At 46.0% G+C, this 24,250-nt stretch overlaps 2 protein-coding genes across 11 annotated transcripts in view; both read right to left on the reverse strand.

The window, feature by feature from the left end:
- CDH18 (cadherin 18) overlaps positions 1–24,250 on the reverse strand; it is a 902,365-nt gene that overhangs the window by 378,020 nt on the left and 500,095 nt on the right. For 4 of the 10 annotated variants that reach the window (XM_077353381.1, XM_077353379.1, XM_077353385.1 and 1 more), the window contains one exon: positions 13,618–13,735. The exons of the other annotated variants lie outside the window; for them this stretch is intronic. The gene's annotated coding sequence lies outside the window, so the exon portion shown is untranslated. The remainder of the gene's footprint in view (positions 1–13,617; positions 13,736–24,250) is intronic. 10 annotated transcript variants of the gene reach the window in all.
- LOC143844170 (uncharacterized) lies at positions 6,941–8,171 on the reverse strand. Its single transcript, XM_077351170.1, has 2 exons — positions 7,544–8,171; positions 6,941–7,044 (listed from the first exon to the last, which is right to left on the reverse strand). Exons 1-2 carry the CDS (start codon positions 8,163–8,165, stop codon positions 6,941–6,943), a joined length of 726 nt encoding a protein of 241 aa, XP_077207285.1. The 5' UTR covers positions 8,166–8,171.

The following is a 24,250-nucleotide window of genomic DNA, read 5'->3' on the forward strand; positions in this document are numbered from 1 at the left end:
TTGTGGAAGCAATTGGCAGAAAAGAGGAGGGGTACACAAACCCCACCTTTCTACCCAGGAAGTCCTAGGGAACTCTTGGGGCCGTTTCCAATCCTTTAGGGAGTTTATCTCCCCGGATTACAGGCTGTCAGCGTTTCGGGTCAAGAGGACGACCGCCATATTTTATCTTGGACTAATTTTCTAAGCTTGGTACGACCAGCTAATAAAACCCTGCATTATTCCTAGAGCATCTTTTTTTCCCTTCAGCTTGAAGAGAGCAGAAGTCTGAGGAACGCAAAAAATGTGAGTGTTTTGCTTGGTCTCCGCTCCTTCAAAGATAGGCATTCCAATTTCACACCCCCCCCCCCGCTTTTCGCCTAAACTAATTTACAAGAGAATTCTTTCTTCGGCCGGGAGGCAAGCCAGCTAAATACACTCGCTAAAACGGACAATGAAAGAGCTTGAGAATTTGTTAATGAGAGCTCAGGGGAAGTTTCTGAAAGAACACGGAGATTTTGCAAACTGATAACGTGTAAGCATCTGAACTCTCGCGAGACGAGACTTTATTACATACTGCGTACAGAAATGGAAAATCTAACAAACGCACAGATGTTTTATTTGTTAAACAAAAGCAACTTAGAGATACCGAAAGCAGTTTAAAAGATTGAAAATGAAATTCAAGATACCAGGAAAGAGCTCTCAGATAGAATCGACGGTTTGAAGAAAACAAAACAGCTGATGAAAACACAAATCAGCTGGCAACATACCAAAATCCAGATGCCAGACAACAGAAGTAGGAGACAACATTGGAAGCAGAACCACAAGCTAGGAGCACTAAAATTAAAGACGTCCCAGAAGAACTTGGGAAAACAGATCTAAGGAAGGAAATTACAAAAAGCCTGGAACACTACATACAGGAGGAAGAGATCCGGATTGATAAAGTATACAGAGCCTATTCCAAGGTGAATGCAAGCAAGAATCAAGCAAGAGACTTTTTTGGCCCTGACAGAAAGGCGACCAGAAATACTCTATACAGGAACCATCAGGTGACACTGCTGAGTGGGGTGGATCAAGAAACACAAATACTTCGAGACCCGCAAGCAGATATATCATGGAAAAGAACACAATTTCATTTTCTGCGACCACCTGAAGAATGTGATGAACAGTGGAACATCCACTTAGCTTCCTGTGGGAAAGACAGCAGCAGTAACTCTTAGGTCAGGGCCAATATATGAAGGGAACTGACTTTATACTACCTAAGACAATAATATAATATATTCTTATAACAGATTGTACTCTCATATGTATCAACAATTATTTTGTTAAGAAAGATGGTAATAATTTCTAGATTAGGATTAATATGTGATGGGAACTGAATATGTATGTTAAAAGAGGATGGCAAACTATACTTTCATATGTATCAATAATTATTTGGTTAGTTGATTGTCTTTTTTTTCTTTATAATTTAAGCAATGGGAATTGAGCACGTACGTTTCAAGATAAGAATGGATTGTGTTTTTATATAGATTAATGATTACTCTGCTAGCCGGCTGTTTCGTTTTTGTCTCTCCATTTTTTTGTAAACTTAAGAAAGACAGCAGTAACTTAGGTTAGGACTAACAAGCAATGGGAACTGACCATATATTTTTTGAGATAATATCAGAATATACTATGTATGGTATACACGTATAGACGATGTATAGACTGTGTACTAATAATTACTTATTAGCTGGTCGTTTTTCTTTTTCTCTCTTTTACCTTTCTGTAAATGCTTTACATAATAACAAACAATAAAATTTCAGAAACAAAAAAAAAGAAAAAAAGAAAAAGGAGTGTATACATTTTGTAAGCATATTCATGTCTTTGTATTGTTTTTGTCAAATAGGTGTTAATTGCTGGGGAATATATTGGAAAGGAAGTTTAGTTTAGGAAATGCTTTCAATATCTAGGGCCATTTCGCACAGAGCTCAAAGTGGCTATTTGGTTGCTGTTAGCGAAATCGCTACTTTAACTAGCGAAATGTAACTAGTTGTGCCCGTAACGCACAGCTGCGGTTTTTGCGGAATTTAGCACTTTCACTTCTCGCCACTTTCGTAACCCACAGGCTTCCGGTCTCCGTCTTATCGCTACAAAGGAGGTCCCTTTTTAGCGCTTCTGGCCTCCCGTGCCCGTCAATCAAACTGCAGGCACACCTTTGACCTCGACCCTAAAGCCGGACTTGTCGGGGTTCCCTTTTTTTAAAAAAAAAACCAGGAAACCCCGTAGCAACGCGTCATCGTCAAATCATTGGCGCTGTTGGAACGTGTTTTCTATTGTTTTCTATGAACCAGAGGTTGATGCATTGATATGTTTGATAGGTTAATCCCCGCCCACAGTACACGCCCACAGGTTACCTGCTTATATGCACCTAGGCAGACACGTGGTCGGCCTCACTCTTTGTTTGCGTAGCCTACTGCCCGCAGCACAGGTTAACGTTGCAATGGAGAGGATTATTTTTCAATTGTTGGCTCAGATGCTTGCGGTAGTCCAGCGTATCCATACCACCGTGCGGCATAGGAGGGCTGCTATCGAGGACTACCGAGAACGTATTGCCGGAACGATGACCACCAGTAGAAGACGTTCTCTACGGGCAACCATGGCGGCAAAGAAGCACTGGCAAGCTCTGGCAGAGGTCCGGTTCCCCAGACAGTTCTGGGTGGACGAAAGATCCTCTGACTGGTAGGAAAATTTTGTGCGGTCTCGCTGGGATGATGACCACTGGATTGCCAACTTTAGAATGTCTAGGGGAACATTTTTTGAACTCGTGGAGGCTCTATGTGGCCGCATGGAAAGGCAAGTCACTGGCATGCGGCGCCCCGTGCCAGTGGAAAAAAGGGTGGCAGCCGCATTGTGGTACTTGGCCACCCCTCAGTACTTCCGGACAGTAGCCCAGCAATTCGGACTCGGAGTCACAACGGTTGGCGATATCCTTAAGGAGTTCTGCCTCGCCATGGAGGCGGAATTGTTCAGCAAAGTGGTGTGCCTCGGGGACCGCCTTGGAGCGGTGAGTGTCATTCTATGCCCTTTTCCCTTTAAATTTTTTTTTCTTGTTTGACAGGTGAGCAACGAATACGCGATGCACCCCACGCTAACATGCCATAGTTTTTTTCCCTTATTCCAGAGTATGGACGGGTTTGCCAGGCTTGGATTCCCGCATTGTTTTGCGGCCGTCGATGGAAGCCACATCCCTATCCGTGCACCCGGGGGAAGCATAAAGGAGTACGGGAACAGGAAGGACTTTTGTTCTGTTCTCCTGCAAGGAACTGTGGACTTCTCCGGACGGTTTATAGATGCCGAGGTGGGGTGGAGTGGCAGGAGGCATGATGCCCTTGTTTTCAGGGAATCTAACCTCAGGAAAGCCATGGACGAAGGGGTCTTTGTTCCAGGAAACCCCATCGCCACCATTGAGGGCGTGCGTGTGCCGGCGTTGGTGCTCGGGGACGGAGCCTACCCATTACGCCGCTGGCTCATGACTCCCTATAAGCGGCCAAGGACAGACGTGCAGAGCCACTACAACCTCAGTCACTCCCGGGCAAGGAATGTAGTGGAGCGTGCCTTTGGACGTTTGAAGTCACGGTTCCGTTGCTTGATGTCACGACTCCATGTGCATATAGACAATGTGACTCCGCTGATCATCGCATGTGTCATTTTGCACAACATCTGCGAGGACAAGGGACATAACATCCCCTTCCCTGTGGATGAACCTGATCCTGTAGTCCTTGAGGACACACAAGACATCCCTGAAGCAAGGAAAAAAAGGATCTATGCGGAGGGGTGCAAGGTTCGGGACGCTATAGCCACCCACCTCTACAGAAATAGGAGGCGTGTTTGATTGTTTTTTTCTACTCTGTTGTAAAATAAAGGTTTATGTTCTTTGTTTAACCTTGTCTTGTGAGGTTTGTCTATTTAGCCAGCAAAAAAACGGGGATTCTCTGGTCCAAAAGCACTTTGACAGCCCTAAATGCTAACTCCCCGCTGAAATTGACAAACACAATACGGAAGCGCTGAACAGGGAAAGTTTGGGGAGGCGGGTAGCCAGGAAGTATTGGCGACCTCTGTCAAACTGGAGGATCAATCCACTTATGTTCCAAGGAATAATTTCATTGGTGGGCAGCTTTGATACATTTAAAATAGGGGTGGTCGATCGGAGCAACGCATGTTCGTTCCCTAACCGTAATTCCGAAGATGCCGAAGCCACGGAAGGGCTCCTTCTGGCAGCGCGCCGAGGCTGAGGCACTTCTGGAGCTTGTTCTCCATTCAAAAAGTGTTGGCCGCCTTATGGCCAGCACCCACTGCCACACCAAGGGTGCTTACCTGGTGTTGGCATCCAAGCTGAGGGAGAGGGGCTACGTCCGGACCTGGGAGCAGGTCCGGACGAAATTTAAGAGGGTGAAGCTGGACTTCCTAAACAGTCTAGAACAGTGGGGGGGGGGGGGTCCCGCAGCCAAGTGGGAGAAAGGTCTTCCACGACCTGATGGTCAAGATATGGGAGAAGGCTGGGAAGCCCCCCCTGGAGATGAGGAGGCATATGGGTGAGTGCTGGCCTCGTTGTGTTTTACCCTTAAGCATGCATGGAATGTCTAGATGCCTCTTTCCCCTAATGTCTCCATGAAATTCGAGAAAGTATTAAGATGCTGTCAACTCCCTCTGACTTAGCCCGCCAGTACTGTAGAACCACTTTGGTAATGCGCTTTGGCTCTGATTGTGGTGTGGCCATCAGCTGTGTTTTATCTTTGGTTTGTGTGCTTTTACTTATGATTTCTCTTTTTCTTCGCCCAGCTACACAATCACCATCCAAGCTTGCCAAATTTCCTGAGCGTGAGGAAGGGGAGGAAGAGGGACCTTCCACCTCAGGACAGGCTGCAGGTGAGAGTTTTATTTCTTTGAGGGAGACCCATGTGTGTGTACCCCCATGGAGCCATAAGGGAGCCTGCTGTGATGCTTCCATTTGAAGTGTGATTGAATTCTTTATTTGATTTCTATAGCAGAAACAATGGAGGCAAGGATGCATGCCATGGAGGCCAGGGTGACATCCTTAGAGGGGCTAGTCGAGCAGCAGAGAAGGGACTGTGAGTACTGCACCTGTGCTTGGGTGTGGGTTGTGTGACTTTAGCCTACATATATGGCTTACCATTTGTTTTGAACCCATTTGCAGGGCAGGAAGAAGTGGCTGAACTAAAAGGGGAGATGGAGAGGCAGAGGCAGCAGAGGGAGGCGGAAGAACGTAGGTTATGTTCCCCACTGCCCAACTCTCCTCACACTGTGGCTAAGGCCACTAAAAAGTGTATCCATGTAAACTCCAGATTGGAAAATATGTGTGGCACTAATGTGTACTTGTTCTCCCTCCCCACACAGTTAAGAAGAAGGAGGACGAAGACCTGTTCCGCCGTAAAGTCAGGGGAACAATGGGACGGTTGTGCAGAAGAGTGAGGGAGATGGAAGGGGCTGGTGAGGGGAGCAGTGGGACCTGAGTGTTGTTTTCTGTTTGTGTTTTGGGGTGGGGGGTGTTGGGGGGGGTCCAAGTTGCATTCCCTAATTTTTTATCCCTGTTAAATATATAAATTTGTTAAAAAAAAGTTGGCTTTCCTGGAGGGTGGGGGTGGTGGGGGGGGGTCCAAGTTACATTCCCTAATTTTTTCCCCCTGTTGAACTGTTTTTGAAAATAAAATGTTGTTGCAAATTTTCTGAAAAAGACTCCAGTGTGACTCCTTACACTCGCACACCTTTCACCCCACACTCCTAAAACACCTTTAACTGACACCCCTCCAACCTCCAACCCACACAACAGTACCAGAATAGACACAATCACTAGAGAGGGTACACAGAGACAGAGTCAAAAATATAAACTTTATTTAACAAACAACAGCAAACACAGATAAAGTTAAATAGACAAACTGGCCCAAACTAGGAGGGGGAGAACTTGTCCGCGGGTTTTATTACTCTCTTCCCGAGAACAGTCCTCCTTCTAGTTTGGGTCGAGGCATTCTGAGACGGGGTCGGGGTGGGTGCTGGAGGTGGTGGTGTAGGTGTGGGTGGGGGGGGACGTTTACGGTAATCTGAGGAGGGTTGGCCGTCTCCATTACCACGACCGCCCTCTCCATCAGTCTCCTTATCAGTCTCACCTCCTCCACGCTTTCGCGTAGGGATTGGTTTGACTCCCTAAGGATTGCCCGCAATTTTTTCCCCTCCTGGGCCACGAGGGCGAGCATTGCTTGGTCTGCGGCCGCGGCACGCCTTGACTCCTCCTGGCAGTGCTCAAGGATCCTTTCTCCAACGCTTGTTAAGATGGAGACGCGCCTCAGCCTGCCGCGTTCCCTCGCCAGCCTCTCCTCTGCTTGGAGAGCACCTCTAGGTGGTGAGCTGGCTGGACCCAGGGCTGGCTCATCATCATCTGAAAGGACCTCTGTTGGCAAAAAATGAGAAACAGAACTGTTAGTACCATCGAGACAGTCAAAACCCACCCTGGTGCACATGGTGGCCTTTTTTGGTTACATATTGTTAAACCAAGACTCTAAACAATGCCCGGGGAGCACATGGTTAGTGTTTGTTTGCCCATGGTGGGCTTTTTCCTTTGCCTACTTTCACAGCAAGACTCACAACAATGAAAAGGGAGCACACGGTTAGTGGCTTGCGACATTGTCCTGCAGCTATGGCTCGAAAGGAACAGTTCATGCACGCTCACCATCTTGGATCTGTATCCGCCTGCGCTGGGCAGGAGGTCCAGCCACCCCGCGCTCCTCCTCCTCCTGTGTCCCGGGTATGAAATCTGCGAAGAAGAAAAAAAAACAGATCTAGGACCAAAGTGTGGCAAAGCAAGCTTCAAACCCTAAAGCAGCAACGTAGAGGGACTCTCTTCTGTCTCTTAGCAGTGCTGCTGCCCTGCACAAACAGAAAAGCACAAAGCAGTTAAAACGCCCCCCCCTTATTGCAACTGATACTTACCAACGTTTGTTGATGCCCCAGAATCACTGTCCTCGTCCACCGCTGCTGGAGACTCGAGGGGCCCCGTCCCTGGCATCTGTGTCTCTCTGGACAAGAGCAGAAAATAGTGAAAAAGGAGCAAGCATACAACCTGAACCACACAGCATGCTCCCAAAGTAGTGGCTAAAGTACTGCAGAAGGCCTATGGCTGAGGCATGCTGCAAAACTTTTTGGGTTGTTGGTTAAACATAACCGTTTTAAAAAGCCACCATAGCAGGCAGTCCACAAACAGGCTAGCATATTATGCGTTGCAACGAACACACGGCATACAATAGTGAAAAAGGAGCAAGCATACAACCTGAACCACACAGCAAGCTCCCAAAGTAGTGGCTAAAGCACTGCAGAAGGCCTATGGCTGAGGCATGCTGCAAAACTTTTTGGGTTGTTGGTTAAACACTACCGTTTTAAAAAGCCACCATAGCAAGCAATCCACAAACATCCTAGCATATTATGCGTTGCAACGAACCCACGAGAAAACGATTCCCAAACGTCAGAACACACATTTGCTCAAAATTAAATATAAAATTAAAATAAAAGTGCTTACCGGAGGCAAGGGGCGTCTGCTGAGGAATCTCTTCTGGCTCCCCAGGAACGATGGCGAGTAGGTCCAGCGTCACCATGTCCGCGCCTCGTTGCTGGACCGGGGGTGGAGGCCGGACGGTGGACGAGGTGCCCTCTCCGGGATCCTCCTCAGCGGGTGGTTCCTCCACCGGGGCAGCCGGCTTACGAACCACCTTCAGGCTCCTCCCGATGCGCTTCGGCCTGCCGGCTCCGTCCCCGTCGCCGTCCAGTGGCCGCTGCTCCTCGAAGTACGGGCAGGTTACTTTAGCGTTGCCGGAACCCTTATTGTGGTTCACGGCCCGCATGTACTCCGCCCGCATGGTCTTTGTTTTTGACCGGCATTCAAGGCCGGTCCTGTTGTGGCCCAGGGCACGCATCTTAATGGCCACTTGCTCAAACACCTCCCGATTCCTGTGTGAGGACTGGAAGGCGTCCTGGATTTTCTCTTCCGAAAAAATCGTGATCAGGTCCCTGATCTCCGCGTCCCTCCATGTTGGCCCCCTGCCGGTTGCCTGGACGGACGACGACTGTGAAGAAGATTCCATGCTGCCTTCGCGAGTAGCTGAGCAAAATGGAGGTGCGAGGTGCAGGGTGCAACGGATCATATACCTTCCCGCACACAAAGACAAAGGGACTAGCTGGCTCCTGATTGGTGGTGGGCAGTAGGGGACACGCACATTGGCCACATGAGGTCACATGTCACGTTCAAAACTCCTCGCGCGGGAACAGGATCTGCCCCTAATGGCCAGATTAGCGCCCTTGTTGTTTGACTTCTCGCATGCGCTGATTCGTCTACACGCGAGAAGAGCAGTTTGTACATGCAGCGGGAGCCATTTTACTGAAATGTCCGCCATTACAAAAACGCATGCCGGTGTTCAACCGAGAGCAAGTGCGGCGGTACGCGACAGTTCCCCAATAATATTCACCAGCTAAAGCATAAATCAATGACATGTTACTGGCGAACATTCGTTGGCACGCTCAGAGGAAAGTTTTTTAAAATGAACAGTGGACGGCGACTCCGCTTGCCGGAGGTCTAGCCGCCGATGGAAGGGGTTGTCCGCACCCAAGCACAACCACGCACCCGGAACCACACAAAGACCCACTACACATAAACCGCCCCTCATGATATCACCTCGAATCATTTCTATTGAACCCCTCTAAGCTAAACAGGAGACTGCGAGCGGCGAACGTTCGTTGGCACGCTCAGAGGAAAGTTTTTTAAAATGAACGGTGGACGGCGACTCCGCTTGCCGGAGGTCTAGCCGCCGATGGAAGGGGTTGTCCGCAGCCAAGCACAACCACGTACCCGGAACCACACAAAGACCCACTACACATAAACCGCCCCTCATGGTATCACCTCGAATCATATCTATTGAACCCCTCTAATCTAAACAGGAGACTGCGAGCGGCGAACGTTCGTTGGCACGCTCAGAGGAAAGTTTTTTAAAATGCTCCCTGTACGTTGACTCCGCTAGTACTGGCCGAAGGTAGACGGGGTTTTAAGCTTTGGGCAAATTTTGGGAACGTGACGGTGTGTGCTACTGTGCTTTTGAAATACTCTTGTGGTGTCCGGGCAGAATTTCCGAAAGTGATCGTGCTAGAAAGCCAGTCGCTGTCTCGTTGCCTCGTTGATCTGTGCTCGGTCCGAGAAAAAAAAAATGGCGAACAGTTCGCCGGAAGTTTGGAGGAAAGGCTCGGGAGGAGGGACTTTGAAGAACCCGCAACAATGGTAACGCACAGGTCTTTAGCGCTATTGTCGCAGATTGGTTGCAGGAGTGTATCGCTATCCGGAGGGTGAATCCACTTTTCTGGATTCCCCTAGAAGCGCTACAACGAAGCGCTTTTTGCGGGTCGGTTTCAGGAGTGTTGCAGATTGTCTACGACGTCGTGGGTTGTGGCAAATTAGTAGCGTTTCCAATTAGCAACCATTGTGCTATTTTGAAGCCGTGCGAAATGGCCCCTATTCTCATGAAACATCATGACCTTATGATTCCGGGGAAGCTGTTGGGTTTTTTAAAAATAAGGATTTGTTGAATGTACTGTGTATAGCTATATATAATTAATAAAATTAATATAAAATATACAATTTAAAATTCAAAGTTCACATTAAAACAAAGATACCAAACAAATAAATTATTTTAATAAAACAGTGTGAAATGAACAGGAAACCCATGGTTTAAAGCTGAAAAAGACTCCCACGACTTATATGAGGGTTAAAAAAAAAAAAAAGCTGCCAGACTAGACATGAGGGTGGGGGTGGGAGACAAGTATACTTTACAGAAGAAGCAAAGGCAGGAAGCAAGCCCGGGAGGGACAGTGGGAGGGGAGGGAAGAGCAGTTTCCGCCTCCCCCCCTAACTGCCTTAACGAGACTAGCATGAGGCTAGCACAAGGCTAGCACGTGCTACTGCTGCAGGAAGCTCTGAAGCCTCTGTCTCAGACGGAGAGCAGAGAGCATAAGGATGAAATGCCCCTAGAGGAAGGAATGGAAAGTGGGGGGAACAAAATACCCAGCTAAGAAGAAGGGAATGGGATAAGAAGAAGGATTGGATATAAAAAGGCAAGAGGGGTCAGAGGGAAAGAGGGAGGAGGGGAGTGGGAAGAAAAGGGAAAAAAAGATCCTGCCCAAAAGGGAAGGGGAGGGGAAGGGAGGGGAGGGGGAAAACCCACTATCCAAATACCAGCCTCGGCTTATATGCAAGTCAATAAGGTTTTCCAGCATTTTGTGGTGAAATTAGGTGCCTCAGCTTATATGCGGGTCAGCTTATATACGAGTATATACGGTAATCAATCATAGAATGCAACTCCCCAGGGTCAAAACGTTAAAACAACAAGGTCTATATTGTTCAGCCACCACTGAAACTCTGGTCAAGCAAGATAGCAAACTCTCATACATAAATAAAACATCTGTCAAGCAGTCACAAAATGCAGAGTCAGAACACATCAACATGGCATGAACATGTGACAGGTATACATGAGTATTTATTCTGTTCTGTTTGCCTTTCTCACGGACACTCAGGATAGATAACAAAGTGTAAATTAGATTCAGGTGGGTCGCCATGCTGGTCTGAAACAATAGAACAAAGTTTAAGTCCTGGGACACCTCTCAGACAATAGCATTTAATTATGAGCCTACACTTTTGGGTGCACGTACATATCTGAAGAGGTGTGAGTGAATATGAACGCTTATACCCAGAATGTAATGTTGTTGGTCTTAAAGGTGCCCTGGACTCAAACTGTTCCTCTGAGTAAGTCAGTGTGCGGATCCAGGACAGGAGGCAGCTGCACTGTAGGTAAAGTTGTGGACAGACACCAAGGCCCAAAAGAAAAGGAGAAAGTCGGCATTACTAAGGCACTCCCCCACTAGCGCTGTTCTCGTAATGCACAAGTTTCCGGTCTCGCGGAAATCGCAATAGGGAGGCAATATTTTTCCACGCTTCCTCCTGCCCCTTAACTGCTTTGTTGTGTTCGTGTTTCCCTTTAAAGGTAAAGGTAAAGGTATCCCCTGTGCAAGCACCGAGTCATGTCTGACCCTTGGGGTGACGCCCTCTAGCGTTTTCATGGCAGACTCAATACGGGGTGGTTTGCCAGTGCCTTCCCCAGTCATTACCGTTTACCCCCCAGCAAGCTGGGTACTCATTTTACCGACCTCAGAAGGATGGAAGGCTGAGTCAACCTTGAGCCGGCTGCTGGGATTGAACTCCCAGCCTCATGGGCAAAGCTTTCAGATGGCTGCCTTACCACTCTGCGCCACAAGAGGCTCTGTGTTTCCCTTTAAGAACTATTTTTTTAAAACCCGAAAACATGTGTAGCAACGCATATTCGTTCCTTCAATGTATCAGAAAGACCTTTCCCGCAGGCATAGGAGCTAGCGCTTAATCATTTACAGTAGCGGTCCCCAACCTTAACTGCTTTGTTGTGTTCGTGTTTCCCTTTAAGAACTCTTTTTTTAAAACCCGAAAACACGTGTAGCAACGCATATTCGTTCCTTCAATGTATCAGAAAGACCTTTCCCGCAGGCATAGGAGCTAGCGCTTAATCATTTACAGTAGCGGTCCCCAACCTTCTTGTAGTCGGGGACCGCCTCCGAGGGTGGGAGAGAGCCGGCGGTCTGGCTACAGCAGCTGCACGTAAACGCGCACGTGCAGTTGCCGCACATGCGCGTTTTCGCCACTAGGTGACGCTAACGCGCATGCGCAGAACAGCTACATGTGCGCGTTTTCACCAGCAGGGGGCGCAAACATGCATGTGCGGTGGCTCCGCGCGTATGCGTTTGTGTTGCTGGCGTGCCAGCAGCCACGCCTGCCTCTTCCCCCCCTCTCGCTGCGGGGGGGGAGGCAGGCGCGGCCGCTGGCGGCCCGGTACCATGGCTTTAGCCACCCGGTATCGGGCCGCAGACCGGGGGTTGAAGACCCCTGATTTACAGGCTCCTCAAGTTAAAAAAAAATCCCCCCCCAATGGGTGAGATTTGTGGCCGAAATTATGGGCAGTGTCGAACAAGGGGCTGTATTGTGCCTGGGAACTTTAAAGACACTTGCAGTAGGGAGCTTTGTTTAACTTTTAATCACTTCTGTGGAGGGACTTTCTTTCTACCGCTACATTGAGAATACATCAGCCTTTCGCTGATGTGTTGCAGCTTGTACGCAGGAGTGTAGCGGTTTTCTCAGGGGGAATCCACTTTTCTGGATTTCCCGTAAAGTGCTACAACAAAGCGCTTTTTGCGGGAGTGTTATAGATTGTATGCGACATTATGCAGAACCTTGAATTAGTTGCGTTTACCAAAGGTAAGACTTCTGCTACATTTAAGTCATGCGGAATGGCCCACACTGTTCTCTTAGCATCAGTCCCACATCCCTAGTTGTCTGATCAGGATAGTATGTACATGACACAGGAATCGTTGCAGCTCTTTTAATCGTGAGAGTACATGATACGGACAGTGCCAAGACTTCACTCTGCTAAACTTCCAGGAAATCCCAACATACATGCATACAGAGAACAAAGGGGCTGGCCATGACAGCAAACCATGGGCTCAGATCCCTTGATTAATTTAAACTGATTGGCTGTTGCGGTGGCCACAACCCTTTATTTTTACCCGATCCTACCATGGACCACGTGCTTGGTCCTCTGTAGGATCACCCGCGTGCACAACACTTCCTTTTAAAGATTACTGCTGCAATGTGCATAAAAGGACTCTGATTATGGACACTTTTATTACAGGTAAGGCACTAGATGCTTAATGCTACTTATAGGAGTAATGGTTTCAGAATAAATTGAATTCAACACTTTTCTTGTATCAGGTGGTAAAAAGGATGTTAAGGATGTGTAAATTCCCCTAAAATTAAATTCTGGAAGAGCAGGATCTGGACAAGAGATCCCAAGGACGATGCCTCTGCCACCCAAAAGGGAGTAGTTTGTCAACAGAGTCATGTCAAAATGTCACAGAGCTTTCTGGGGTAGACATCTGGCTGTACTGATATCTCGTTTTATCTTGTCACACTCGTGCTGGAGTTGTGATGTTTTACTGCAGACACAGCAACTTATTCAGACTAAATATATAGGGTCAAATTCACTCCGGCAGGCACAGTGAGGTTTAAATCACAACATGCCTTGTCAGCCTGGCCTTTTGCATATCCCCTTGTTATCTCACTTCACGCCTGTAGGCAAGCAGGCAGATGGCAGCTCTGGTGGCCTGTTCAACATCACGGTCATCTACTACGAATGGTCAGCTGAAAGGAGTACCCCACTGACTGCATGCAGAGGTGGGACTAGATGGCCTCGATGGCCCCTTCCCACTCTAGAATTCTATGAGCAGAGGAACATATCCCCTATAGAAGCTGGGCTGCTGCCCATCAGGGAACAGAACTCTGGTGCCTGTTTGGATTTGGCTACGGTGAATCCAAGGGCATCCTGAGGGTATCCCCAGATGTCAAAATTTGCTATGGATGGACCAACATTCTTGGATAGACCAACATTCCTTATTGGGTCTAACAGACCCTGCTCAGATTATCTGCCTCTGTATTTAAAGACTGCACCATGTGGGAAGTTCCCCAATACTTACAGTTACTTCCCATATTGTTCTCAGAAAGGCCTTTGGGAACCTGCCATCCCGCTTCTAGAAATAGCACATTGCTGCTGTGTTGTCCCTCTGGCTCAGGACTCCTGGCCTTTGAGAATATCTGAGAAGAAGGAGGTAAGGGCAAATTTCACTGCACAGAGCTCCAGAACAGTAGGTCCCAAACATTTTGTGACTACTGTCCCCTAGGCTCCCACACCACATCCCTGGTGTTGTCCCCCCCACACACACACACACACGTACACATATAAGAACAAACACCACTCTGCTGCTGCTGATACGTTTACTGCAAATTCAAAACATTCTATATTGTCTACATTTCTTTTTGGGTTGTTGTGCACAAGCCATATTATAGTCTGGGAAAAATATGTCTTTATACATTCATTTGTAAAGGTCACTTTGGGTCCTGACTGGGGGAGAGGGAGGGTGAAAAGGAAATCCCCTGGCCAGGAGCAAGCAGGAGAAGGCGTTTCCAGGCTCCCAAAGATGGAGCCTTTGGGAAAGAGTTGCGCAGCCTGGGTTAAGCAGTTCCCAGATATCTGGGGGACAGCCTGGGAAGGACAGACAGAGGCTGAGGAGGGGAAGGAGCTCAGCAACCATAGGATCCCATCCAGCCCGTTGTTTTCTTCAGGAAGCTAAGCAGGGTGGGCCCTGGGGTGGGAGACCAACAAAGAAGTCCAGGAAATCAAATCAGAGTCCAGGGGCACCTTTAAGACCAACAAAGATTTATTCAAGGTGGGAGCTTTCGAGGGCAAGCACTCTTCCTCAGACTATGAACTCCCTTCCTGACAGTGGGAACATATAGCAAAAATTAATTCTGTTAAATTAGTAAACTGTATCACGCATCCAAGCACAGCTGTATGATAATTCTTTGCCAAAACAGCCAATCAGCCCCCTGGAATTCAGTTGTAGTTCACAAAACAAAGGAGACATAAAACTGTGTATGTCACTGATCAAAGCCCCCCACCCCACCATTTGCTGCTGGCCCCATCTGTCTCCCTACAGGTGTGAAACATCCCTGCAAGGGAATTGCTGGCTGGCAACTATCTCATCCCAAGACCAGGGAGTTAAACTCAAAATTTCATTACACTACCATCACTTTGTCCCAATTCAAATAAATTGTGAGGAATGTGGATACACAAGTTACATAAGGTTAGCATGCATAGTGAGATAAAAAATCTATCTCCTTGTTGAGTCCAGGGTATTTCATTGTTTTGAGTGTTATAATAACTTGCATTTCTGCAGTCTCCCTTTCTAGCCTGCTCTTGAAGTTCCTTTGCAATAGAACAGCTACTTTCAGGTCCCTTATTGAATGTCCTGGAAGGTTAGAGTGTTCCCCTACAGGTTTTTCAATTCTGTGGTTTTTGATGTCAGACTTGTGTCCATTAATCCTTTGGCGGAGGGTTTGACCTGCTTGCCCTATGTAGAGAACAGGGGGGCATTGTTGGCACTTGATGGCATATACCAAGTTTGAAGATGAGCAGGTGTATAAGCCTTTGATGGTGTAGGTGATGTCGCTAGGTTCAGTAATTGTGGCACTGGAGGGTATGTGGCAGCAAAGTTGGCATCTGGGTTTGTTGCAAGCTCCAGTACCAGTGTCCATGTTCACATGAGATGCTGCATTGTTGTGGGTGAGGAGTTGTTTGAGAATGGGGGTCTGTCTGTGTGAAAGAAAAGGTGTATCCCCCAGTGCTTGGGAAAGAGAACTGTCATTATCCAGGAGAGGTTGTAACTCACTGTCTTGAGCTGAGAGCTATATTTAACCACTCGTGGTGTTCTGTTTTTTTCTGTTTGGCATCTGTCTTCTAACAGGTTTTCTCTTGGTATCCTTCCGGCTTTGTTAATCTGTTTCTTGATCTCACTGGGTGGGTAATTTAGTTCCAGAAAGGTTTGTTGTAGATCATTTAGGTGAGAATCTCTATCCATGGGATTGGAGCAGATGCGGTTATAACATAGTCCCTGTACCAAGGACCAAGCCCTATGAAGATAGGTTGAGGGACTTGGGAATGTTCAGCCTGGAGAAAAGGAGGTTGAGAGGGGACATGATAGCCCTCTTTAAGTATTTGAAAGGTTGTCACTTGGAGGAGGGCAGGATGTTGTTTCCGTTGGCTGCAGAGGAGAGGACACGCAGTAATGGGTTTAAACTACAAGTACAACGATATAGGCTAGATATCAGGAAAATAAAATTCAGTCAGAGTAGTTCAGCAGTGGAATAGGCATATTTAGGATGGTAGCTAGAGGCATGCAGGTACGTTTGTCGGTCAGTAGGCTTTCAGTATAAGGTGGTCTCTAGGCATCCATTGTTTATTTTTACAGTGGTGTCCAGAAAATGTATTTCTTGTGTAGATTGGTTCATTGTCAGGTTGCCAGTGAAGTGAAGGTCATTGTATGCCTGGGGGAAAGTTTCCAGGGCTTCTTTACCATGTGTCCAGACAATAAAAATGTCATTAATGAACTGCAGGTATACGAGAGGTGTGAGTGGGTGAGCATGTCTGCCATGAAGATGTTCACTGATTGAGGTACCATGAGGGTGCCCATGGCTGCACCATTGATCTGAAGTGGTTATGGGTGAGAACAAATTGGCCCAGTTTGGTGGCTGAGTCAGCTGTGGTGCTGTTAGAAATTGTATTCCTAATGGCTTGCAATCCATCTTTGTGTGGGATGTTGGTATACAGGGATTCCACATCCATGGTGGCTAAAATAGTATTCTCTGGAAGGTTGTTCAAAGATTGTGTTTTCCTCAGAAAGTCTGTGGTGTCTCAAACATAACTAGGAGCCTAGATGGCCTAGGGCATTAGAACAGAGTCCATATAGCCAGACACGCCCATGGTGATAGTGTTTATGCCTGAGACAGTTGGGCATCCTGGGTTGCCAGGTTTGTGGATTTTGGGTAGAAGAAAAAAGGTACCTGGACGCGGTTCCTCTGGTGTGTCTGAAAGGATTTCTTCCTGAATGCATGGGGGTAATTCCTTGATAATCTTGTGTAGTTCTTTTTTGTATTCCTGTGTGGGGTCTGTGTCCAGTTGTTTGTAAAAGGTGGTATTGGAGAGCTGCCTTTGAGCCTCCTGGACGTAGTCTGATCTATTCATGATGACAACAGCTCCTCCCTTGTCAGCTTCCTTAATTACTATAACGGGATTGCTCCTAAGGCTGCCCATGGCCTTCCTTTCAGGGTAGCTGATATTCTGCTGTGTGCGATGTTGTTTGTTGATCGCATTGGTTTGGACCCTGCGACGGAAGCATTCTATGTAGAGGTCCAGTGTGGCATTACAACCATCTGGGGGAGTCCATGTGGAGTCTCTTTTCTTGTAGCATAACAGGAATGGCATGTCACGGCGCAGGACCAGAACTGGAGAGGGGGGGCTTTTTCTTTTAGCTCCTGCCTCCCTGAGAAACCGGTAGCAAAACTCATTCTGCTGATGTCCTCTGCCTCAGAAGGAGAACAAGTAAAGAACCATTCTGTGCATTTTCTCAGTTCCTATGATCCAGCTTCTTTTTAGAAATGATTTGTATGTTGTCCATAATAAATTTTTTAAAAATAAGCTCTTTCAGAATTCAACTGATGGACACAATGCAAGGCCCTTCAAATGCCATCCATGCCACTGTTTGATTTCATTTAAAATTTTTAAAAAACCCTAATTTTGAAGGGGTTTAGGTCTAATGCTTTAAAGTTTCGTGTGACACACATTACTTTCATTAAAAATACCAGATATTATTCTGAACCTATAGATAAAAGCTGGCATGACAGAAGAACCAAATTTCCAAACAGGGAAAGCTCACTACAGTAATTGGAGGCCTCCAGCACGGTGCCTGTGCATGCTATGCTCTCTGCTCGCACCTGTTTTGCAGCCTGCCAAGTGTTCTTAGGAAGTAGGTGGGGTCAGATCGGGCTTTTGCCCAACAAGGCTTCTGATTGGCTGTGCAGATTCTTTCTTTTTTTTAAAGTATTGCTCTGGCAACAGCGGCCACATGATATGTGGCGGAAGGCAAGCAGTGGCAATCATTTAGTGGCTGGTCCCAACTTCTGCAACAACTACTTTGTGGTATCCATTTTGTTGCTGCACCCACCACACTGGGTCTGATTCCCAAAGTGCCTGGAGGCTCAAGAGGCTGGGGACTCCTACAGTCATCAGAGGGCTGATTACCAAGGCCAGATCCTGCCTTCTGAAGAACATCCATAGCCTTAAGGGAATAATTTGCATTTCTTTCACAGTTAGAATTAACAACAACAACAAGATATCCTCTTTACCATGCTTGCGATTCTAAGTAGCCAAAATAAAAATATTGTAATATTGCCCCTGAAGAAACACAACAGAGAATATAGCACTGGAAATATGCCCCCCCCCCCAATAAAACCTTATTTTTTTATCCTGGAGAAAATCATCCAAGTTCTTAACAGTGCTAGAAATTATAGCTGTTGCTAATTTCCAGTTGCTTTAAATCCTGTTCTCCCACCTACCGCTATGCCAGAGCATATTTAATGGTCTGGAGTTTCATTGTCAAATATGCCAGCCCACTTGAGTAGCAAAAGGATTTGATTTTTTTTTTCATGCCATTACTTTTTATATGAAATAAAACACAAGCTGCCAGCTCAGTTTGCTGAAATGTAATTTTGAGCCCTTTTTATGGAGAACCAGGTGAACAGTAAGCCTCTTTGATAGATCGCCAACTGCTGATTAATGGAAAGTAAAATTATGGCAATACGATTATCTTCTCTCTTGCAGAAAAATCTTAGCTCACTGGTTTTGCCCATATTCTTGGGATAATTTGGACAGTAACACCTTGAAGATGTATTTGGGGCTTAAACCAATATTCATGAGAGAGAGACAGAGAGAGAGACAGAGAGAGAGACAGAGAGAGATGACAGAGACAAAGAGACAGAGAGAGAGAGAGACAGAGAGAGAACTAACGAATGAATATTCACAAGGGTTGCCAACTGTCTGGAAGGAAATTCCCGTCAACAGAGGCATAATGAGATTTTATTTACCCAAGTCCTTTATCTCCATGCTGCGAAAAGCTTCAGCTTCACCATTTTTAGTTGTGCTTTTCCAGATAACTATTTTGCTTAAACAGCATGTGGTGTCCCTCAAAATTCCTTGGTAAACAAGTCTAGTCAGTTAGCTTTACTACTACCATATAGGATAGATAGACACAAGTCTGACATCAAAAGCAATAAGATTGAAAAACCTGTAGGGGAACGCTTCAACCTTCGTGGACATTCTAAAAGGCAGGGGTAGTCAACCTGTGGTCCTCCAAATGTTCATGGACTGCAATTCCCATGAGCCCCTGCCAGCAAATGCTATAAGGGACCTGAAAGTAGCTGAAAGAAAGCCAGTTTGGTGGAGTGGTTAGGAGTGCGGACTTCTAATCTGGCATGCCAGGTTCGATTCTGCGCTCCCCCACATGCAATCAGCTGGGTGACCTTGGGCTCGCCACGGCACTCATAAAACTGTTCTGACCGAGCAGCGATATCAGGGCTCTCTCAGCCTCACCCACCCCATGGAGTGTCTGTTGTGGGGAGAGGAAAAGGAAGGCGACTGTAAGCCGCTTTGAGCCTCCTTCGGGTAGGGAAAAGTGGCATATAAGAACCAACTCTTCTTCTTCTTCTGTTTTATTACAAAGAAACTTCAAGAATAGGCTAGAAAGGAAGATGGCAGAAATGCAAGTTATTACAACACTCAATACTTTGACATACCCTGGACTCAACAAGGACAAAGGTTTTTTATCTCACTATGCATGCTAACCTTATGTAACTTGTGTATCCACATTCCTCATAACTTATTTTAATTGGGATTATGTGACTGTTAGTAATATATAATGTAATTTTGAATTCTGCTTTCTGATCCCAGGACAAGATAGCAGCCATCTTAGCTTCTACTTGTAAGAAAGTTTCACACTGGTATGGAGACAGATGGGGCCGGCAGTAAATAGTAGGATGTGAGCTGTGGACAGTTTTTTCTGGTATGTCTTTGTGAACTTCAAATGGGTCCGAGGGGTCTGATTGGCTGGATTGGCAGGGAATTAACAGATAGCTGTGTGTGGATGCTGTGACACAGTTTACTAATGTAACAGGATTAGCTTTTGCTTATATATTTCTACTTTTATGATGGTCAGTTCTTAGTCTGACGAAGAGTGCTTGCACTCGAAAGCTCACGCCTTGAATAAATCTTTGTTGGTCTTAAAGGTGCTCCTGGACTCTGATTTTATTGTACTACCATATAGTTGTGGTAAGGTGACACCATTTTGTTTTTAAAAATGTGGACAGACTGATTTTTCTATTAAACTGTTTGCAATAAGGAAAACAAAAACCAATTTTATTTCTTGCCCAGAAATAAGTCCTATTGAATTCAGTAGGACTTGATTCAATCAAGAGCCCTAAGAAATATAGAATTATATATATGAAAAGACTTCACAATGAAATTTTCAACTCTGTGGGCATATTGGCCTATATCCTATCACCAAACCTTGAAGCTCTTCCACTAGAGAAACTGCCAGTTAGGAGAGGCCTGAGAAAAGAATTAACAAGGGTGTCTGTTCGTTTACATTCAACACTCTGCATCCATAGTGACATTGACCAGTCTTACTCTATTTTCATGGCAGGTGATAGTTCATTTCTCTATCTAATTATCTTGCAGTTGCTCATGACTGTTAAGCCCAAAAGACTTCCAACACACTACTAGTGGTTTATCAAGTAATACAAGATTGCTGTCAGAATAGCCAAGAAAATATGGCTTGTCTTGAACCTGCAAGGTGATGGCTACCCAAAAACGCAGCTCCACTTTAACGTCCTCTTCTCTTCCTTAGTTAGGTATAGTAATATTAAACATGCAATATGGTGCTACTACACCATTATCCTCTCCCAGCAAGAAGCAGTCAATGCAGGAAAGCTGAAACAGAGAAACTCACTACACATATTGCAGTGGTGTTAGAAACACCACGCGGCTTCTAGGCAACCACTGTAAGTTTTCCTTAACATCTAATACTTGCAGGAGACTGAAAAAGGATGGAATCAGCTAGACCAGTGGTCCCCAACCTTCTTATCACCGGGGACCACTCAACGCTTGACAATTTTACTGAGGCCCGGGGGGGGGGTAGTTTACTCCTCTACTCTCAACCACTGCCCTAAGGCTCTCTGATCACTAAGGTAATGTTTAAACATCCCTTCAAAATAAGATACAGGCACGCCACAACAATGAACATAAGGAACATTTTATTTTCATGGAAATTTTAACTCATGACAATGACAAATCAATGGGAACCCTGAGCTTGTTTCTCTGCAACAAGATAGTCCCATCTGGGAGGGATGGGAGACAATGACACCCAAAGTGTGTTGTAAAGGGCCGGGGGGGGGATGAAATAAAGGGCTGGGGGGGGAAAGGCATCCTTCGCGGCCCACCTCCAATTAATCGACGGACCACATGTGGTCCGCAGCCCACAGGTTGGGGATCGCTAAGCTAGACTACTATAAGCAACATGGGAGGGGGGGGAGCTACCACCACTCAAATCACTACAAATAATGTGCAGATTTCTCACATTCCTCAAGCATGATTAAAAGATATTTCAGATTCCCATTCATTTGGCAGCATCCTACTATTCCATACACAATGCAAAGATCTCCCATGTCACTCTCTGCTACGGCAGTCCCTTCTGATTCCCATAAAGATCTTTATGAGGATCATAGGATTTAGACAGAGGAACAACAGTGTGTGATGGGGCATGAAATCGCTAATCATTTCAGTCCTGCAAGTGCAAGTCCACAGGGCAAAAGAATCTGCCACCAAACACACCTGTCCATCTAACTGGTCCCACAGCCCCAGATCCAACAGAGCAGCTGGCCCCAAGAGAAACAGGAGAGAGCATCTGTCCAAAGCAGCTCACGCTGTCCTCCATTTTATCCTCACTAGAGGGAAGCAAGTGAAGACATTAAACCTATGGTTGGCTCAAGGCCGAGTGAGGATTTCACCTTGGGTCTCCCAGATCCCACTTTAACACTCTAACCTCTACTTATTAATTAAGAACCCAAAGTTAAAGAGATTGAAATTTAAGGGCCCAATGATTCAAATTCTCCACCATAAAACATTAAAATCAGCAGCTATACAGAATATACATGTATTTATTACATATTGACTAAAAACAACTTATAGGCCCAAATGATAGCCTAAAAACAGAATAAAATGGTACAATACTTTTTAAAAAGGACCATATGCGACCCTGACCACGTGCATTTTGGCCAAATGGCCTTCTTCAGTGGTTAAACATACTAATTACACAGTACACAATGGCTCCAGATTTTGAAATCATCAACAATTATTCCAAAAATCTGATCCAGCTGAGTTGAAAACAATAACTATAACACAAGTACACCTACCTTCCTATCCTGGTCCAGAGAACCTACCTTGTTCTGGTTCAGTACACCTACCTTCCTATCCTGGTCCAGAGAAAATAAATCTCAGATGCCGTATGGAGCCAAAAGGATATAATATATATGCCATAGAAAGACTCTAACCACTACACCAGGCTTTCCCAACCATGGTTTTGTGAAACCCAGGAGTTCCTTGGCAACCCTGGAAGGGTTTCCCAAATGGCAAACATCTATCGGGTGATAGGGCCACATATGCCCCGTCCCTCCCACAATTACCAATGATAGGCCGGGAAGGGGCGGGTGGACATGTCCACAGCTATGCTTCCCAACTGTATTCCTCACAGTCAGATAACTTCTGGGTTTCTAAAAGTCTGAAGACTATTTCAGGGGGTTTTAACAGTAAAAAAGTTGAGAAAGGCTGCACTACACTGTGCTGGTTCTCAAAGTAACAATGTTATGGGCCACTAAACAGAAGCAGGTTGTTTTCATTGAAAAGCAATCAAGGACATTAAGGATGCAAGAAATATTTCTGAGCAAAAGTTACAGACTCCAAAGGTAGGTTCAAGGAGAGCAAGGTGCTTTCAAACTGAGGGCAGAATTCGATATTAGAGTGCCTTCAATAAAGACCCCCTTCTGCTGGGATCCAGCTGCCTGGGACTCTGCCCTGTGGGTTCTGAGGGCCACCTAAGGGGCTGCATTCTGGGGGTCCTGACAACTGGCACGTAGTCTTTCTCACACCGACTTAAAGCTGCCCACTGCTTCAGACACCAAATACGCATGTTCACATACCAGGGGACTCAAAGATTCTTCCATCTATTATATATTAAACATTATTTGAAAATTGAGCTTACTCGTATTACCAATTTAAAATTAATTATCTAAGAGAGATGATTTCTTCCTATATTTCCCAGGAAAATTCATTCCAACAGGATGAAGAAAACAGTTACAAGCCACATACATTCTCCCTGCTGAAGGCAACAGGGATGAAAATCAAATTTAATAACTGAAATGAATAGCTTTAATTATGAATTTAAGTAAATTGATTCAAGGAAAAGAACCCAAAGCAACAAACTAAGAAGCACTGCATGAATCTCTATCTACAAATATATTTAACAGGGCTGAAAACATAGATTAAACCTAAATCAATCAATTGCACAGCTCACAGGAAGCAACCATAAGATAAGCTTCACTTAACCATCCATTAATATACGCTACAGCTCTAAAGCAGGCCTTGAGAAATTCTAACTGGTTTAAGGAGTCACACTTCATGGGTCAACCAGCCCAACCACCTGCACTAGGCAGGACACTCACAACCCTCTCGCTCATCCACTGTCACCTGCCACCCCCTTGAACCTTCACAGAATCAGCCTCTCCATCAGATGGCTCTCCAGCCTCTGTTTAAACATTTCCAAAGATGGAGAACGCACCACCTCCTGAGGAACTGTTTTGTATTAATGTCTTCTAATTATTGCTACCCCAGAATCTAAACTCTGGCATGACTGGGGGTGGAAATAAGTTTTTCCCGCTCTAGCAGATGACCTTCAGAGACAGCTAGATCTCACAACAGCAGAGGTTCAGCCATAGTGGACTTAATACTGACCAACAGGCAAGAGTTGGTGGATAAGGTGAAGGAGGTGGGGACCCTAGGGGGAAGTGGCCATGTCCTCATAGAATTCCTTTTGAGATGGGGAGCCAAGGAAGCTTGTAGCCAGACGCGGATGTTGGATTTTCGTAGGGCAAACTTTAATAAACTCAGAGACATGATGAGTGTCATACCATGGACGAGAATGCTGGAAGGGAAGGGAGCACGTGAATGGTGGGCACTACTCAAACAAGAGCTATTGCATGCTCAATCAATGACTATTCCAGAAAGACGGAAACACTGCAGGAGCTCTAAGAAGCCTATTTGGATGAACAGAGAACTTCAAGAGGAACTAAGAAAGAAAAGGGAGATGTTCAGGAAATGGAGGGAAGGACAGAGCTCTAAAGAAGAGTACCTCCAGGTTACTAGGCACTGTAGATCAATCATAAGAAAGGCCAAAGCTGAGAGTGAGCTAAGATTGGCCAGGGAAGCCCATCGTAACAATAAAAGATTTTTCAGTTATGTGAGGATTAAACGTAAAGTAAAGGAGGCAATAGGCCCACTGTTGGGTGCGGATGGACAAATCCCCTGGGCCGGATGAAATGCACCCGAGAGTGCTCAAAGAACTTTCCAGAGAACTTGCACAGCCATTGTCCATCATCTTCGGGACCTCT

Source organism: Paroedura picta, chromosome 9, assembly GCF_049243985.1.
Source record: "Paroedura picta isolate Pp20150507F chromosome 9, Ppicta_v3.0, whole genome shotgun sequence".
In the NCBI taxonomy this organism is placed as follows: Eukaryota; Metazoa; Chordata; class Lepidosauria; order Squamata; family Gekkonidae; genus Paroedura; species Paroedura picta.

Coding starts and splice junctions, on each gene's coding strand:
- LOC143844170 (XM_077351170.1), bottom strand. CDS start 8,165: ATGATCCGTTGCACCCTGCACCTCGCACCTCCATTTTGCTCAGCTACT. Junction 7,045..7,543: donor GCAGACGCCCCTTGCCTCCG/GTAAGCACTTTT, acceptor TCTTGTCCAGAG/AGACACAGATGCCAGGGACG.